Below are 20,544 nucleotides of genomic sequence, written 5' to 3'. Positions count from 1 at the left end.
TAACGTATTTCACATTTGGGATTAAGAAAAGTATTCACACCTAATGAAAATTTCGAAAGATATCCGGGATCCACTCTCATTTAACAACGTATCAAAGCAACCAGCCACATTCATATTCGTTTTTAAAGGTCAATACAATTTTGCAAAATGTGCATCTCACACAGTTGTGATTGTTGGTGTTACCAGTAGAGATTGTCATTCTTACCTTTTGTCGAGCACCTTGTGTCATCACCGATTTCATATATTTCATATAAGTTTCACTACTATTTGAATATCGAAAGATTCTCTGGTGTTGACGTTTTATGTTTACAAACAAGTGTGAAAGTGTGTCTTTAAATTATTAAAAAAATATATTTTAAACAAGGAAATTATATCCCTCACTGTACCGTGGACATTTATTCAGGCTATTTCATATAGGTCATGTACTAAAAGCCATGTCACCGCATACTATATACTGACGTTACCGTACTACCCAGAAAACTGTTGAAACAACAGTATCCTTGTTTAGATATTATGCTCATTATTGACAAATTGGTTCTGCGATTTTAAACATAAGTCAATGATCATGTACACAAATTAAATCTAAACTCCAAGTTCTCGTCATAAATATATAACTGAAATGTAATTGAGCCTATAGCCCCCCATACATGAATAACACATTCACGTGTTAATATGGTCGGATATCAAAGTGCCAAAGTGATTATTTTGTCGAGTCTCCTCATAAACCTCTCACTTTTGTTACCTCACTTAATGTTCTGACAGGACTGAATGAAAACGACAGTCCGACATATAACTTCCTTGTACATGTGATCCAACAAGGAACAAAGCTCGTGTACCAGGATGCATGATAGCAAGGAGTAAGTATGGCCGGCTATACGCTTCATCCGGCAATGGAGGCTGCTGGCTGAATCACGCCAGTACGCCTTTATGATAGCATTCAGAACATCGTGTAACAAACAAGAATGAATAGAAATGAAAATAATTCAAGTAATCTGAAATAGTCGTATTTTGGAACTGTACTTTTTAACCTCCACATATGTGATTCTATTGTCTTAACAAGAAAACGTCAGCCTAGTTCCGTAAACAACGCTAAACAGGAAGACAAATAATACAATGAGCCTGTAATCATAACTATATTTTGGGACTTAACATTTACACATCTTTGGACGTGATTCCATTGTCCTCTCAACGCCTCTTTTTGGAGAATATCCTGCTGGCTTGAACTTTCTATTGAATATGCCATGGGATTCTTCAGTCTATCCATCTACATAATACACCCTTCTTTCTTGCAATATCATCAATTCAATCATTTCAGTGTATTCCAAAAATACTCATTATTTGTTTATTTTTATAAATGATCATAAACTGGTATCGACCAGTTCGGTCTCAATTATTCTCTTAAAAGTATAGTTTATATATTATTTCTAATTGTCCGTTGCAATTCCCTATTTTGACTTGTGAGTGAAGAGTTGTCCGCGGGATTTCCCCTTACCATCATGTGAGGATCACTCTTGAATCAGCGGGTGTTTTTCAAGTATCCCGTCGCTGCTATTTCAACAAAACCATTTCTATAACCATAATAAGTCTATGGTCCATTGTACGATTTAGACTACGTCATTACCATATGAATCACGATTAATTAGTATTGATACCAGGTGTTCTGCCTCACCGATGGCACCCGTCACAAACACATGCAAAGGCAAGTGTTCACCTGAACAAACACTGGCACATGTGGTACAGGTCATAATAGGTAATTGCATCAGACATCACTTTGGTCACTGATGCCTCAAATTTGAAAATGTCTTCCGCATGACTGTCACAAAACTTTTTAAAAGCCTTGCTATGGCCTTGCTAGCTGAAACCCTGATTAATAACTTTTGAGTCATATTAAGCACTTTGTATGTCATGTTTTTATTTGGATTTTCAAATTGACCTACTACGCGTGTGACGTGTCTGGCAGATGTGGTGGCGGGTTAGTTACACTGTTGATATTTCACACTGATGCATCAAATCTGTGGGATAGCCTAGAATCTGAAGCGTTATCCTAAGCAAGAAACACTAAGCTACACTATGTGAAGCCTTATCTATACTGCTGATGTTAACTGATTCATTATACACAGCTGCATTATATTTCCTGAACCTGTTAGAAATGTATTTTTTATAATTAACAACATCCCTTTGAATATTGTGTTTCTGGTTATAAACATTACACATAATATTATTTCAATTTAAAAACGTTTATTTGTGCATTCAAAAAATGAAATAGAGTAAACTACGTTTGTAACGAACACGCTTATAACGAACTGGCCGATATAGCGAACTTATTGTTTAGTCTCAGCCGGTTGTTGTACATATGCTGTATATACGCTTATAACGAACTACGATTATTACGAACTAAAATTAGTGGTCCCTTTGAGTTCGTTATAATCGTAGTTTACTGTATATTGTATATCATGAAATTGAAAAGGAACTATTCCTGCAAGGAGGAAAATCATATAACACTTATCGATGTCCAATCATATTACAAATCATGCATTATTCTCAGTTATCAAGACATAAGCTGCCATCAAATATCATAACACACCAGGAACAAATAAATCTTAAAGAATCAGATTCATATGTGCACATAATAGGTTGTCAAAACGGAGCCATTACACCAATCAATAAGAGCTAACTGGTGTTTAGTAAAGAGTATAAATTGTGTACAAGTGCTACATAATTACATTTCTATATTTTGTCAATACTTAGGCATAAGAAATGTCCTTGGCAAGACTGTAAACGTTTTCTTGATCATTTTCATCAGACCGATCATCACCTCCGGGATGGCCATCAAGATTCCCATCGTCTTGAAGAAGACACTTTGTGTTGTAGTAGTCGGCCGTGTCTCTGTCTTCCTCATCGATCTTAGTGGCGTGGTCGTAAGTGTCATCAGAACATCCTTCTGGTTGCCGTTTACTTGCAACATCATAAGCATCCTCTTCACATTCTGTGTTTGTCCTCTGAATGTGACTGTAAGTATCATCCACTTTGCTGGGATTCTTACCCTGCAGTGCAGTGTCATAATCCCCCTCGTCCGCTGCCACGTGGTCATACACCCCCGCATCGGCATCAGCTGTTCTGGGAGAGTCGTGCTGACCGAGCACATTGTACTGACCCTCCTCTAAGTTCTGACCACTCGCTGCATCAGAGAGTCGTGTATCTGCGGCCATGTGTTTCATCCCAGTGGTCGCCTCTCCTGCCTGTGGAACACAGTTTGCAGTGTCGTAGTCTCCTTTGGACTTGTTACCTCTGTCAGGTCCCGAGAGGTGATTGTAGGGATTCCCGTGTGGCATAACCTTCTTGGAGTTGTCGGATTCTGACAACACACTGTACTCATCTTCATCATTAATCTGAGAGGTGTTGATGTAGATGTTGTCATTGTGAGCATTGGGTCGGACTATCGCCGTTGGAACCGTGGATGACGTGGATGTTCTATCTATGTCAGGAGGTGTTATGACTGAATATGCTTCATTTCCTGCCTGAACGGCTAATCCATAGGTGGTGTTTTCTGCGCCAGAAGTAAAGTGAATTGGTTGATTCCCATCTCTTCTCTCAAAACAGAGCTTCTCTTGCCTGAAACACCGAATTCCAAACCTTTAATTTAGCTACGAAATAACACCTGAGCTTTCACTGTGTCTCTGATCGATTTACATTTATTGAAAGCATACCGAATGGGAGAAAGGAGTAAAACAGTGTGTGTGCTATATTACCGTCTAACACTTGCTACACAGATTCACAGTTTCAGCCGCAATTTCAAATGTAAATGTGTGTGCTGACATAAATACAAAATATATATTATTCTCATATTTATCATACAGCAACAAGTGTTCATTTTAAATCATAGTAATATGGAATTTAGTTTGTATCCTGTCACAAAATTGTCATTCTAACCAAAACATATCTGACCCCTAATATGATTCTACACAAAGAACGTGTTATGGAAAACAGGCGTTATATTTTTCCTATAGGGATATTTCGATGGGAAGTTTACTCAGTTTTACAGTTTATGTCAAGTGAGTATCTTCTCACCTTCTCAGCAGGAAGACGACAATAAGGACTGCCAGAACAACAAGGACCACGCTCCCAACACCAAGTCCTATGTAACCACCTGCATCTGAAAATAAAATAAATAAAATTTGTTCTACACATCTATCTCTTGTTTCACAAGCAAATAGAGCATTAATGTCTATTTTCAACTACTCCTAGCGATTTCGAGGTATTCCGTCTAACACATTGTTCAGAATGATTTGCCCAATGGGCGTACCTATAGTGTCTTTATGGGTCGGAAATATGTGGAGTTAATAATTGAAAGTGTACAAGTAAAATTATGTTAGTGGATTCTTAGCTTGGGAGAAGTACAACAAATAATATGTTTCTGGGTTCAACTTTTGCATGACTAGAGCAGTAAAGTTACTAACTTCTGTCGCCGGAAAAAGGGGAAACTTCAAGAAACTATTGAAATCAAAAGAAGGAAGCCAGCCTTTAACAGAGAGAAAGGCATCTACCTACCAAGCGTGTTCTCCGCTGTGTTTTAATCATATTATCAACCACAAATGGACATCTTGATTGCTTTATTATTAATGAAACCATAGTTTTTACGAAGAAAATGAAGTTATCTATCTATAAAACAAGTGTCATGTATTCATGCTCTTCCAACTTCTATATGCCTATTAAAGAGTTGAAATAAATCCGTGCGTCTGTCAATTTGCCGTAAAATCAAACTGATTAACATAAATCTCATCTCATTTCATCTCATCTTAATGACATAAGCAAACTAAGTACAGACGAGGAAGACATCAGTAACAATAAGCCGAACACATCAGTCTGAGGATTGTATGGAGTTTTCTTTACAACAGAAGTACCTGCTGGCGATGACCTGTTACTAGAGTGGTTACCCGGCACAGTCGAAACATCTTCGGACAGAGTGGATGCTGATGAAGGGTGACTTGATGATGACGTTGGCGTCATTTTTGTGGAAGTTATACTTTCTTTAACTGAAAATAGTAATTAACACATAACAAAATCAACATTCCTTTCAAAATGAAATTCTCATCTCTGGTGACACCACATAATTTTTCAATGCAATAGATGGTAGTACATGTACCATGGGTATTGCCTTCATGATGACGTTTACTGTGCGTGTGTGACTCGATTATCTCAAACAAGTGATTTTTATTGTAGATTTAAACGACTTTGTCATAACATTTACAAAGCTATATATTTACAATGGAGACACACGGTGTTAGCAACATATTGTTTAAGTAGTAGCTCGCCATTCGTTTGTGTGTTTTTGGCGGGTGCGGCGGTAGGCCGGGATTGGCACACCTTTCCGCGAGCGCCAGGTGTCGTTGCTGTTTGATAAGGATTCATTGACAACACGTGCTTATTGCATGGTCGGAGTAGTGCAGGTGACTCTTTTGGATGGGGTTTATCACTTACATTACCATTTCACGTGACATGATCACATGCTGACAAATGTTAAGTAATATCCAGGCCAATTTTGACTCATTGTCATTGTGACTCTCTTCTCCATGACACACTTGACTGCCAACCAAATTTAGGAAGCGTTAGGTTTGAATCCATCACATTTGATGATATTATCATAGGTTAACAGTCACACACAAGTTTCAGACTGATCATGAAGTGAATGCCTAGCCTACTATAGCGGTATACAGATGGAAGTTACAAACTAGTCACCCAGTGTCATCAACTGCTCACAGATATAAAACCAGTGTAGGGGGACTGAAACGGGAATGTTTATCGTGGTTTAGATAAATAATCATACCATTTTCGCATATCCATCTTTGGTCTAAGTCGCATGCTATCCAGTATAAGCGTGTGCTTCCGTTGTTCAGTCTGTATATAGTAAGACACAGAGTGTCTGTGTCTGTATCAGGAAAGTGCATGTAGCCATCGTATATCAGAGCCCTTTGTCCTGCAAACAAACATAAAAAAAACTATATAACAAAGCACCATTAGTATCACGAATCTATTTCTATGCATACTATTTTTTCGTGCTATTTTTAAGAGAATGGATTCAATGTTACCGTTGTCTGAATATGTCTGACTACAGCGTGTGCGTATGTGTGGAGATACTTTAATGTTATTATATATGAATTCCAATCACATAAATCTCGTCAAAGTAGAAAGGGAAAGTCAAATATTCCTCTACTTTGAGCACAAAACTTACTTACTGCACATCATAGACTGACACTTATCAGTTTGTTTAAACAAAGTCACATCAGGTCACTTTCATACGAAGTACGAAATGTATGTATTCAAGACTAACTAAACCTCTTCTGACGAAACAGTTTAGACATAAAGCCCACTTTTTTCAATTAGGGGTGGACTAACTGTAGAATAGATACATTGTATTCTAATTTGGTACTGAGCGCTTCAGTGCGAAGTATCAAATGTTGATTATTTGCTGTACTTTCGTTGGTGCTAACACACAGTTGAGACGTAACTTTTATACAACATTCGCACACATTAAGTTTTGGGAAAGGTCATTATCTCTAGTCAGTTTTAATTTCACTGAGAAATGTTGAAATTGTATAGGTCATCTCGAAGTATAGCGAGGTGTTACGCGTGTTTGAGCAATATTCCTGCCACATCACGTCGGGGGACACAAGAAATAGGTTTTACACAGAACTGAACTATTGTCTTCTGAGTGACGAATCAAAGTTGTCACCCATGGGACTCCCCAACATCCCCTGATTACTGCGGGATGATTGAAAGCGAGTAATATTAATTGTGTGTTATAAAAAAATAACTCACTCGACGCCCGGAAAAATGGATTATAAGTAATTCTAACTTAGCTTGTTCCTTATTCTCCAATACATGGTCTTATTGACGTAGTTTAATTTAATGTGTGAAGATTTAGAAAGAAATATCTATACTTATCCTTACCATGTAACCATTTCCTGTGTACAAGTTTATACAAACCGATCCAGTATTTCTTGTTAATCGGCATGATCGTCAGAAGATTATTCTGAACAGGAGCATTAAGTTTAACCAAGGAGCAGTCAGTGCTGGCGCCATACCATTTTTTCTTGTGTCTTAATCTCAGTGAAACGCAACCAGAACCACCACATTCATCATGACCCAAGTCTGTGCAAAGCAGAAAAGAAGTGCAGTTGTTAGAAGCGCATTGTGAGAAATGTAGGTCCTTGTTTAATTGCAAAATAGGTTGTACAAACATGTACTCGAGTGTTCATGTCAAAAACACCATGGCTGCACTGCAATAGTATTTACGAAAATAAAACTGGTGTAAGCAACCCCTAGACAAATCCGTTTGTGCACACAGACAGTTAAGGGTACCACACGTGTGGGTCTACAGTTGATTTTGTACAAATACTGGATACATACCACACAAAAGACGTCAAAGGACACCCTATTTTTTATATGACTTCTTTTGAATAGTATATATATTTGAAGATATAAACACTCATCAACTTTATATTTTGCTCAGGGGCATCCTAATCGGGTCAGTGTGTTCAGAAAGTGTCATTAGTAAATATATTGTTCGCTCATAGAAAACATCAAAGCGTGCGTTTCTTTCTGTGGACAGACATCTCCTTGTGTTACGGGTCAGATATAGCCATCAATTAGTGGTAATTAGTTTATAATTTTAGAAGTTTCAAACGTCAATTCGATACTTAGAAAAATAACACGTGAATAAAAGAAGCAATGCAATCATCTTAGGCATATGTCAACGTTATTTACAGGGATCCAACGTATCAAATATACCTTGCAATCTTTTGTACGAATCACATTTGTGACGTTGTAACCTTCTACACACGGGAGGTTTCTGACGAAGAAATCATTACATCACAAAACATCATCTGTGTATTACTCTGGTTTTACTATATGTTTGTACAGTTCACTCTTTGCAGTCGATGTCTGTCGGGTTTCTCGTCTAATATATAAAAATAATACATCAACATGATAATGATACTAACCACAACGGTATATCAAAATGTTTGTAGCGTTGATATAGTGTTATCTTCTTACCAGTGAGTATAGAGGAAGAAGTGCTCTCAAATAACAACGAATATATTGCGGTAATGATGTTATCAACAAATAATAGCCCAATGTAGACTCGATACTGCTGGCTGACGTTCAGAATGTACGCTTCTAAAATGGCATTGAGGAATTGACGTTATTGTTCATAACATGGCACCAAAGATCGTTGTTGCTTTCTTTGAATAAGTGAGTGTACTGCTTAACGTCAGTTCTATTCAGTATTATATGTTTTATATCAAGGCGTGACAGCTTAATGTTTCAGGAAAGCCTAATTCAACGCAGGTTCTAAATATTCTCTACTCTGGTGAAACCCACGAACATGTTAGCTTCCGACAGACCATGTATCAGAACTAATGCAAGCCAGTCCTGCCTGTAGAGGGACACAAGTCTACACAGAGAGTTGCAGTGCTTTACCACTGGACCATCCGTGCCACTAAAATACATCAGGAGTTGATCTATGTAATGTATTTCAAATTGGGACATTGCGGTTCTACCATTTCTATTTCCACGGTAGAATCCGAGGTAGATGTGTTCTTGGACAGTTGATTTATCAATGTAAAAAGGATTTACCAATGCAATTAAAGAAAGATCCCGTTAGAGAACGACATCACAACCGGAATGCGATCAGGCTTATGAATGACACGCGGAACATACCATCTACATAGCAGGCATATCTTCTAGTTTTACTGTCGCAATCTCCATAACTGCTGGAGTAGGTAGTCAGGTCCGCATAATTTCTCACCACGTACGCACATTTTCCACTTTGTTGTTGTGTAAATCTAATGTTTTCTACAACACAAAAATCTAAATGATAGTACATACATTTGAAAATATGATAAGTCTTTACTTTAATAATCGAGCAATTTTCATCACGAACGTTAAAATTTGCCCTCGAACCCTAAATGTTGTGACAGTTATATTTTGCGTACATCTTAGTAAATGCTATGCTAGTCAGTTGGGAAAAGGTTTACGACAAGCTTACTGTTTCCGATGAATTTACGTTTGTTTGATTACTCAGATTGGTTCGAGATTGCTAGATAAGGAACAACTCCCAACTTCCCCCTTACATTCTTACCACGCCATTTACATGAGAGTTTGAATGAAATAGAAATTCAAATTGACAAATAAAGAAAATAAATAGGCTGGGGGGATATTATTTGGCGTCAGTCATGACAGTCATCACTTTTTTTGTTAGTCAACATAATGGTCAATTGGTTGTGGGTTTAACCTCAAGCATGGTTGCGGCAGCCGAGCACAGTGGGGAGCTGTGACCAGTGGCAGAGAAAGTACAGAGAGCTCCGCGAACGGGCTATCGCTGTAAGGAGCTTGACATCAGGGAATAAAATGTATGATCAACTCTTCATACTCAAGTGTTGTTATGTCAAAAAAACAGAAGAATAATATCATGACAAAAAACATTTACATATTAAAGAATACAGCTATACAATGGCAGACAACGTATACTACTCAAAAGAAGTTAAAGAACATCCGATTCCTTCATATTACTGGTAATAGAGAATCGGGTGGTCTTTAAGATTGAAGATTCGTTCACATTCCTGGTAATATGTAAGAATCAGGTGTTCTTTAACCCGAGCAGTGTATAATCGAGAACTGATGATATGAACGAGATCCACGCCATCCGGTCGGATACAAAAATGTACAACCAATCCGCACACTCCAAGTCCCCCCCCCCCCCCCCCCCCCCCCCCCCAAACACAACTTAACATTCCATATTAATCGTTCCCTTGGTTCTGCCACTGTGCTGGATTCAACAATAAAGAGAGACGTTGGCATAGTAGGTACCTAGTTTATAGACGGACATTCCATCTACGTTGCCACACAGTTCGTCAATGTTTCCTCGACACCTGTTTTCAGTTGTGCTTGAACCTACAGTTCCATACCCTTCATTTAGACAGTAACACGTGTTTCCCTGTAAAAAAAAGTATCTACAGTCTTCTACAGACGAGATTTGCTCTGGAAATGATCACGTCTAACTCGTTTACATATAGAAACAATAATAGAAATAGAAGTTTATTTCGGTCGTTACAAATAAGACTGATGCCATGTTAAGTCAACTAGATAAAGTGTGTATAGTTGTATAGAGCCAATGGCGCGGTATAAGTATCATATACAGATCTGACATTTAAAAAGATGCATGTACGAAGTGTTATGCACTAACAACTTACCTGCATGCCCATTGAAGAGTATGAGCTGCAGTAAAGATGGCATTTCCATACCGAGTTATCAAGATAGTCCACTGTCCATGTATATGTCACATCGCCCAGTGGAAGGAAGCCAGCATACCTGTACAGTGGACTGCCGTCTACTGTTTGTGCACAATATAAACAGGCTTGTTCATTCTGGTTGGTTTAAAAGTATTGGAGTGAGTGAGTGAGTATGGTTTTACGCCGCTTTTAGCAATATTCCAGCAATATCACGGCGGGGGACACCAGAAATGGGCTTCACACATTGTACCCATGTCGGGAATCGAACCCGGGTCTTCGGCGTGACGAGCGAACGCTTTAACCACTAGGCTACCCGACCGCCCCTAAAAGTATTGGATGGCAACATGGTACTTGGTAATGACATATAATAATAAAGATTATCTTAATGTGTTTGAGGTAAACTTTCCATTAAGTGTATTGGCGCAGTATGTTAAATGTTATAAACGGAAATGAAAAAGAATATCTTTACCTTACTTTATTTAAGTATAAAGTATAACCAGCAGACAATGGTTCGGTGGTTTGTTTCCATTCTAGTATTAGTACCTGTCCATATCCAGGCTAAGTAGGTCATGGCGCCTATCCAGTAATATGTGTCAGGCTGTAGATGCCCCAGAATGTCTGTTTGAATGTCATCTGACCCAGGCGTGTACATGCTGCCTTCTTTGTGACTGCAACGGCTGTGAGCATCCCACCAGTTGCTTGTTGCATCGCCGACACTTATCTGATCCGTTTCTACAAAAATGAATTTTCAGCTATTGAATATTAAGTATACCAATATATATATATATATCGTTTATTTGTCTGATACAAGGCATTCCGCAGATTTCTTAAAAGAGCCAATATAATTTCAATGTCAGTGTTGATGGAGTTGCTCGATCGCTATATTACCGTCTTCGCCTTACCTGTGGTTTTGACACAGAGGTCCATTCATGGTACAACCCAGGATATTAAAGGGCGTAATGGACAATAATATATACAAAATACTTTGGAATGGGCCGGTATAGAGCCTCAGACCTACCCAGGCCAACAACCCTCATATTTTTCTTTCTAAGGAAATAATTTAGATTATTGAATTTTCTGTCCCCTTTGACACTAATGTGATTAATTAAGATTTAAGATATTTTATTCGGTATTTGAGGCCACATGGCCCATTGTACAGTTGAAATGTTCAGTTTCATTTGATAAGTCACGTGATATCTGACAGAGAATATATGTTTCAACAATATGGCTAAATAAATATTAATAAGATTCAGGAAAAACATGGCAAATATGCGGACCTCTCCTTCGAAATGGGCACTCGTGAAGAGCAACCTCCTCGTGGTGAATGCTGGGTAGCGCTAACAGCTCTTCCCCCGTGTGGACTCGGGGTAGAATTTGTCCACAGCACCCCATTGCTGGTCGTAGAAGGCGACCGAATTGGGCAACCCGTTTGCCGTGGGTTGCGCCCCTGTGTCGGTGGAGGAAGGGATTCTGGTGGTTGAGGGCACTGGAGCCATGAACCGGTGTTCCATTTGCCCAACACACCACTTTGACCCTAACTTCACCTAGACGGGTGGTAGAATGGGCCCGATTCTATCAATCAGCTGGTCACGCCATGCCCTGAACATGGACTACCTGATTAATTACATGTATCACATGATACAATCTTGTTTCAGGATTACATGATGACCTTGAATATTTATATTATATTTTGCCTAGAGTCGATGCCAGAAGGCGGTGGCTCATGGGCCAATCTGGCTATATATCAACCTCTGGGTTCTATTTGACTTCAGATTACTGTCAAGGGCCGAACCAGCCTGACTTTAATTTCTGTTTGTCAATAATAGCTACCTATGTTTATATTGCTTGAGTATAACACCTTTGTAACCCTGGTGTTGGAGATTGGTTTCCTGGTTTCCTGGTTTCCTGGTTTCCTGGTTTCGAGGTATCGTGCGCGATCAAATGTGCTAACTGCAGCGGTGAGCACTTGTCTTCATCCAAATCATGCCCAATTTTCGATAATGAATCGAAAATACTAAAAATCAAATATACTAATAACATGTCCTACCCTGATGCCAAAAAACTCCTTGTACCCTCTCAGACAACTTCAAATAAATCATATTCAGCTACAGTCTCTTCTCTGAGTCAAGGTCACAAAATCACCATGTGATCCACTCAATGTCAAAATGATATATCTTGGGTCCACAATGACCAGATCATCATTGATGAAGCACCTACATTGTCTCCAGATAAGCCATCAACAATTACGTCTTCATCTCAAACGGAAAGCCTGCCACCTTCACATATTCAACCAACTGAACCAGAAGTTATAACGGAAATTGAAACAGTTCAGGGCGAAGCCCATCTCTCTAAAAAAAACAAACCCAAAAAGCAATTGAGGAGAAAGGCCAGAGCACTCCAGCACTTGGAGGAGCCTTCTCCTGCTGGGTGCCCTGTATCGGTTCATAATGCATTTGAACCATTGGACATGGAGGTCACTCCTTCCCTCCCAGTACATGGGAATGTCCCTCCCACTCGTTCACGTGTCCCCGTTGAACCTCCATGAGTGGAACTACTAATTTAATACAATAGAATTGCAGAGGACTTAGGAGCAATTTTAATGATCTACAGTTATTATCACAGGATTTTAAACCGTCAGCTTTTAGCTTACAGGAAACATACCTGAAAAATACAGATAAATTTGATTTTCGTCAGTACAATTCGTTTTCACCTCCAGGTGACAAAGCCACTGGTGGAGCTTCCATTTTGGTGAGGCGGGATGTCATCCATAGCCCGTCCCTCTTAAATGCAACCTTCAAGCTGTTGCTGTCCGTATGTCTTTACATATAACTTTCACACTTTGCTCTTTATACATTTCACCATCGTCTACTCTTCAGCAGTCTGATCTTCAGGATTTGTTTGATCAGCTCCCAAGACCCTGTGTCATTATGGGCGACCTAAATGGACATAACCCTCTTTGGGGAAGTACAGATACCAACAACAAAGGGAAAATCCTGGAAGACTTCATTTCAAATAACAATTTATGCATATATAATGATGGATCCGACACATATTTACATCCCGCTACTGGAACTTATTCTGCTCTTGATTTGTCACTCGCAGATCCAAATATATATAACGAATTTGACTGGTCAGTCCACAACGATCTCTGTGGAAGCGACCATTTCCCCACAATACTTTCTGCTATCAAACCGAATGATAAACCACCTGTGTCAAGGTGGAATTTTAAAAGGGCCAACTGGCCATTATTTCAGACACTTTGTACTGACAAACTGACATCTGACATTTTCATTAACGTCCCTGATCCTATTCAGTTGTTCACGGACACACTGAATAAAAATGCTGATGTAACTATACCTAAGTCCTCTGTTAAACCACACATTCGTAAACCATGGTTTACAGATGATTGCAAACAGGCTAGGAAGAGTAGGAGGATGGCTGAAAAATACTTTCGCCGTCATCCTACAGTTCACAATTTAAATAATGTAAAGATAAATGGTGCCAAGGCTCGACGTACGTTTAAACAAAATCGGCGACAGTCTTGGAGAAACTTTGTATCAAAGATTAATTCCCGTACACCAATGACAAAGGTGTGGAACATGGTACAAAGAATCAAAGGGAAGGGTTCAAATTCTGGCGTTCATCATCTTAAAGATGATCATGGTCTACTTACTGATAAAGTAGACATCGCAAATAAGTTGGGTGAAACTTTAGCCAAACACTCTTCATCTTCCAATTATAATCCCAAATTTCAGAATTATAAAAATCAACAAGAAAAGAAAGCTATTAATTTTAATTCAGATAATGGTGAAGATTACAATGAAGTCTTTTCACTACATGAGCTCAATACTGCCCTAGCGCAAGCCCATGATACCGCAACAGGAGCTGATAATATCCACTATCAGCTCCTTAAACATTTACCCAATCCATGTCTCGAAACACTTCGAAATATTATTGATCATATTTGGACCACTGGACACTTTCCTCCTTCCTGGCACAATGCCATTGTTATCCCTATACCAAAACCTGGTCGGGATCATACTGATCCATCTAATTATCGACCTATTTCATTAACTAACTGCGTTTGTAAAACCATGGAACGCATGGTCAATAACCGATTAGTATGGTTTTTAGAAACAAATAATCTTATTACCAATATTCAATGTGGTTTTCGCAAAAATCGCAGTACTATTGACCATCTGGTTCGTTTAGAATCATTCATTAAAAATTCCATTGTAAATAACCAGCATGCTGTATCAATCTTTTTCGATCTCGAAAAAGCTTATGATACAACATGGAAACATGGTATTTTAAAAGATTTACACGACTTCGGTTTAAGAGGCCGTTTACCTCATTTTATATCTCAATTTTTAACAGACAGACAATTTCAAGTTCGTGTTGGATCAACCTTGTCTGATCATTATAATCAGGATCAGGGAGTTCCACAAGGCAGTATTTTACCTGTCACATTGTTCAGTATAAAAATAAATAGTCTATCAAAAGTGTTAAAAGACTCAATTGATGCGTCATTGTTTGTGAATGATTTTAATATTTCATGTCGTGGTAAAAATATGCGTACTATTGAACAATTACAGTTGTGTCTTAATAAAATTCATAAATGGTGTCTTGAAAATGGCTTTAAGTTTTCACAGACCAAGACCAATTGTATCCATTTTTTGTCGGAAATATAAACCTCATAAAGATCCTTAACTCTTTTTAGATGGCACTCCAATCAAGATTGTAAAAGAAGCCAAATTTTTTGGGTTAATTTTCGACCATCATCTAACTTTTTTGCCACATATTAAATATCTAAAGACAAAATGCCCGAAGGCCATAGATTTGTTAAAAGTCGTCTTAAATTCAAAGTGGGGAGGGGATCAGAAAACCCTTCTTCACCTCTATCGATCATTGATCCGTTCTAAATTGGACTATAGCTCCATTGTGTATGCTGTAGCTTGCAAGAGCAATTTAAAAACGCTGGATTCAATCCACCATCAAGGATTAAGACTTTGTCTTGGTGCTTTTCGGACTTCCCCAGTTGACAGCCTCTATTAAATTGTCTCTCCAGTATATTACTAAATTACGTTCCAATCCCTCAAATCCTGCTTATGACTCCGTTTTTAATCCCCTATATGAAGAATTGTTTCAGAAGAAACCAAAGATGGTTCCTCCACTTGGAATTCGGCTCAAATCTCATATTAATGCTACAAATCTAGATCTGGACATCATCTCTCCTTACCGACTTTTGTCTTCTCCTCCCTGGCAGTTGGTGAGGCCAGAAGTCGACATTTCCCTCACACGTTATCTTAAGTCTGACACTAACCAGCTATTCTATCAACAGGAATATTTACAATTAAGAAATAAATATGACACTCACCATTCAATCTAAACTGATGGGCCCAAGGATGGTGGCAAAGTAGCAAGTGCCACTGTCGTTGGATCAAAAATAATATCCTCCAGAATACCAGACAATAGCTCTATTTTCACTGCTGAGGCCAATGCTATTCTTACAGCATTGATATACATTCAACAACAGTCTGCATGTAAACAATTTATCGTCTTTCTGATTCTCTTTCTTGCCTTCAGGGACTAAATAATGTGTCTTCGACTCATCCACTGATTTTAGATATTATAAAACTGTACAATGATCTTTCCACTGGCCAATTTGACATCGTCTTTTGTTGGTTGCCTAGTCATATGGGCATAAAAGGTAACACAATGGCTGCTGCTGCTGCAAAGGCAGCACTCAACAAATCTGTGACACTACTTCTTATCCCATACAGTGATCACAAACCTGTGATTCGATGTTGCATCCGAGATCTGATGCAAAAAAAGTGGGACACCCAAGTAGGTATCAATAAATTACATCAAATTAAACCAAATATCAGTTACATCTACTTGGGTTGTCAGTCCAGATTTGAGGAGGTCATTTTACGACGATGTCGTATTGGACATAGTAGATATTCTTATGAATATTTATTAAAAGGTGAGGATCCTCCGTTTTGTATCCCTTGTGATGAGATAATCACAGTCAAGCATCTCCTGCTTGACTGTATTGATTTTTCCATCACAAGAGAAAAATATTTTACTGTCAAAACAGTGAAGGACCTTTTTAGCAATGTTAATTCACATTTAATCATTTAATTTTTAAAAGATATAGATCTAATTCACAAATTTTGATGTAAAAAGTTATGTATTTTATAAATCGGTAGTGTATAATTAGTAACTGCGACTGTTCGTGGCTATACCCTCGAAGGGGGTTGAAGTCCCCCCTGAGAGGGTACGTCAGACCACCTCTTTCAAAGCATATTTATATCTACCTCTATTTTAACTGCAGAATATTTGTTAACTTTTAATATATGGCTAAACTCGCAATAATCACCAGTAACTTGGGGAAGTGTAAATTTTCCTGGGGAACCATGCAGGTAGCAGATGTACCGTAAGTCCCCTTGGTCCCCAGTATGGTGATCTTAACCTTGTTGCTGGCGATATATAGCCCCATTTTTATATTGTGTCGTACCTTAATAATCAGATATTTTTAGTGTTCTACAACTAGTTTTAACTTAATATGTGATATATTGCTAGTTATTATACTGTCCCTCGTCGACAGTTTTTATACCTATTGTATAACTTGTTCAAGTCACATTATGGCTGAAATATTGCCGACGTGACTTTAATTAAACTCACTCACTCACTCTTTCGAAATGTCACGCTTGGATCCCAAGTACCAAGTTGTCTGACTCCCAATTGTCCTCGGTACCTGGCATAGGAGAATACCCGGGTTTGCTGCCAGGAATCTTGGTAATGCAGAAGGCTGCAGTGTTGGGGAGTCTCCACATTCTCCGAAAGGTTCTGGGTGGGTTCGACTTGGCAGCGCTTCCTGGGAGAAGTCCCGTTCGCTGTATGGCATGCGTGTAGAGAGGGCAAGGGACTTGGGCTGATATTGAACCTAACCATCGTGTCTGTGTCAGGATAACCCAACCCCTATTTGCTGCATTTATTTATTTTCATCTGTAAATAATAATAACAATCTGTGAACATTGCGGAAAGTGCTGCACACGTGCTTTATACGGCCGCTTTGCAGTAGTTCCCCGGTCAATGGATCAGTGTACACTCGATTTGTATTCTCAGTTCCTTGGGGAGTATACAACCCAAGCTTCCAGTTAGGCACTGGAAGGATAACATGCACAGCGTCATCTCATCCTCACGGGTACCCATTCACTGCTGTGTGAACAGGGCATATTTCGAACAAAGTCGCTTTGCTATGGGAGACCACATGTGTTACATGTGCTTCAGTTTGGGGTAGAGCCGACTTCCTAGAAACTCTCTGGAGTCAAACTCTCAGGTTTAGCTGAAGAAACGTTCCTTTGCATATATACGTAGAAACAAGCATATTGTAGATTGCTAATTGTAATATTGCACCAGGTTAGTCAACCCCACACGGTACATATACGTAGAAACAAGCATATTGTAGATGGCTAATTGTAATATCGCACCAGGTTAGTAAACCCCACACGGTACATATACGTCTAATAACAACATCAGTGAATAAGTGTTCTATGTAACATTGTCTTGTCCTGATTATGTTCGACCCTCTTCCGTTTCTTCAAATCAATTACATTCCAAAAAACTATTCACGCGTTGAAACATATTTCCATAACCATAAGAAATATCTACTTAAAGCAGTCCATTTTTGGAATCCACGTTTATCATGAGCATGTGTTTATAAATCACTATAAAATAGTGATGATCCAGGCGTTCTCAAGAAAAGGAGCATTTCTTTCCCCACCTGTGGTACCGTCACAAATACATGCAAAGGGAAGTTAATTGTTCACCTGACAAAAAACGGCAACATACTTGCCACTGACGCGTCAAATTTGAATATGTCCCCCACATGATGCTCTTAGAATTCTTCGTAGAAAGGATATGCTCGATTGTGCCTCAAAAGTTGTGAAATGTAGATCCCAGAAGTTGGAGCTCCTGGAATATGGCTCGAAGTATACGGAATGTTGAATACAAAACGTCATCACCAGAAACGTCCCCCCTCTTGTCATACAGTCATCATGTGATCACTATCAAGTAAGTGAACCTATTTGTGACATTAAACGTAGGAAATACAAATTAAGCATATCAACAAACAGAGTGGACGTGACTGCGAATATTATGTTCAGACTAGGGAGATAAATCATGCATATCTATCTTCAGTAGTGTAGTGTAAATTTCGAAGTGTTGTCATTTTGGCATCGATGCATACAGCATGCATAATTACAACTTGCAGCATTCGCTTGATGGGGTGGTATAAACCAAGAGAGTATCATCTTATAGTGATTACAATACTTGTCAAAACTCTCATTGTTAACTTCATTGAAAATAATGTTCAAGTGTCAACACGACCAGTCTAACCCCTTTACGTGTTATACGTTCTGCTTACACCGAGGGGGAACGAGCAATCGTTGATCACACAATACACATGTAGTTCTAAATGTTCATCTGGGCATAGCAGAAGCAGTGTTAGATTATCTAGGTAAAGAAAACTTACGTATTCCCCGGCATATGACAGCTCCCCAACAGACGAACAGCCATGTCAACAACATATCCGACACCCACTGCGTACATGGAGCAACTGCATACAGTTGTCTGTCGCCTACAAGGAAGTATAATTTACTCACAACTATCGTCGTCAACAAAGCCAGGCAAAAAAAAAAAGACAGATTGTGTTAAAGACTGCATGTCAAGCATGATTCAGCGGAATTCTGAACACAGGCAACCAAATACTGCACACAGGCAACTAAATACTCCACACAGGCAACCACATCCCGCAGACTGGCAACCAAATAATCCACACCGGCGGCCATATAATCCACACAGGCATCCAAATACTGCACACAGTCAACCAAATACTGCACACAGGCATCCAAATACTGCACACATGCATCCAAATAATCCACACTGGCAACCAAATAATCCACACAGGCGACCAAATACTGCACACAGGCAACCAAATACTCCACACAGGCAACCACATCCCTCAGACTGGCAACAAATAATCCACACTGGCAACCAAACACTCACCACAGGCAAACAGATACTGCACACAGGCAACCAAATACTCCACACAGGAAACCAAGTACTGCACACAGGTAACCAAATACTCCACACAGGCAACCAAATTCTGCACACAGGCAACCTAATACTCCACACAGGCAACCAAATACTCGACAAGCAGCCAAATACTGCACACAGGCAACCAAATACTCCACACAGGTAACCAAATACTCCACACAGGTAACCAAATACTGCACACAGGCAACCAAATACTCCACACATGTAACCAAATACTGCACACAGGCAACCAAATACTGAATACAGGCATCCAAATACTGCACACAGGCATCCAAATACTCCACACAGGCAACCAAATACTGCACACAGGTAACCAAATACTGCACACAGGCAACCAAATACTGCACACAAGCAACCAAATACTGCACACACGCAACCAAATACTCCACACAGGTAACCAAATACTCCACACAGGTAACCAAATACTGCACACAGGCAACCAAATACTCCACACATGTAACCAAACACTGCACACAGGTAACCAAATACTCCACACAGGTAACCAAATACTCCACATAGGCAACCAAATACTCCACACATGTAACCAAATACTGCACACAGGCATCCAAATACTGCACACAGGCAACCAAATACTGCACACAGGTAACCAAATACTGCACACAGGCATCCAAATACTGCACGCAGGCATCCAAATACTCCACACAGGTAACCAAATACCCCACAAAGGCATCCAAATACTGCACACAAGCATCCAAATACTGCACACAGGCAACCAAATACTGCACACAGGCAACCAAATACTGCACACAGGTAACCAAATACTGCACGCAGGCATCCAAATACTCCACACCCACAATATGTCAGTTCAATCTCCTTAGATACAAAACAAATACACTTTGTCGTCGCTTCATTACCCCATCCTACGATGCGATGAGTGCTGTAATGGACGATGTTGCCATCCGATGCAGGATGTTGCGATGCGATATAAACGTGTTGAGGTGAGATTTGTCGATAGAAGTGTTAATCGAGACTATCTTGCCTACTGAAGAAAGCTATGTTTCAGTTCATGAGTTTTGTTTGTTGTTTCAGATATTTTGTTCTGTCAAATGTCTCAGTTAGGACACACAAGGTTACAGTACTGTCTTGGAAATATATTAAAATGGTTGCAGGA

At 39.2% G+C, this 20,544-nt stretch overlaps 1 protein-coding gene across 4 annotated transcripts; it reads right to left on the bottom strand.

Moving 5' to 3' along the window:
• Positions 1-2,221: 2,221 nt before the first annotated feature.
• On the bottom strand, positions 2,222-18,955 carry LOC124111983. Of its 4 annotated transcripts, XM_048403823.1 has the most exons (10): positions 18,829-18,955; positions 10,833-11,021; positions 10,251-10,390; positions 9,868-9,994; positions 8,719-8,853; positions 6,949-7,149; positions 5,825-5,974; positions 4,902-5,033; positions 4,069-4,153; positions 2,222-3,612 (listed from the first exon to the last, which is right to left on the bottom strand). In XM_048403823.1, exons 1-10 carry the CDS (start codon positions 18,881-18,883, stop codon positions 2,745-2,747), a joined length of 2,082 nt encoding a protein of 693 aa, XP_048259780.1. In that variant the 5' UTR covers positions 18,884-18,955; the 3' UTR covers positions 2,222-2,744. The 4 variants fall into 4 exon arrangements, with proteins under 4 accessions (XP_048259780.1, XP_048259782.1, XP_048259781.1 ...); XM_048403825.1 differs by lacking the exon at positions 6,949-7,149; XM_048403824.1 differs by lacking the exon at positions 8,719-8,853.
• Positions 18,956-20,544: the final 1,589 nt, after the last annotated feature.

This window comes from Haliotis rufescens, unplaced genomic scaffold (genome assembly GCF_023055435.1).
Source record: "Haliotis rufescens isolate VD_foot unplaced genomic scaffold, xgHalRufe1.0.p SCAF_3, whole genome shotgun sequence".
NCBI classification, from domain to species: Eukaryota; Metazoa; Mollusca; class Gastropoda; order Lepetellida; family Haliotidae; genus Haliotis; species Haliotis rufescens.
The sequence above is the reverse complement of the archived record's forward strand: the minus strand, read 5'-3'. Positions and strand labels throughout refer to the sequence as shown.

What these genes read in the sequence shown, in the direction of transcription:
- LOC124111983 (XM_048403823.1), bottom strand. Translation starts at nt 18,883, where the DNA reads ATGTTGTTGACATGGCTGTTCGTCTGTTGGGGAGCTGTCATATGCCGG. An exon ending in ATATGCCTGCTATGTAGATG is followed by an intron (nt 7,150 to 8,718) that starts GTATGTTCCGCG and finishes TGCTTTGCACAG; the next exon opens with ACTTGGGTCATGATGAATGT. An exon ending in GTCGTCTTCCTGCTGAGAAG is followed by an intron (nt 3,613 to 4,068) that starts GTGAGAAGATAC and finishes TCGGTGTTTCAG; the next exon opens with GCAAGAGAAGCTCTGTTTTG.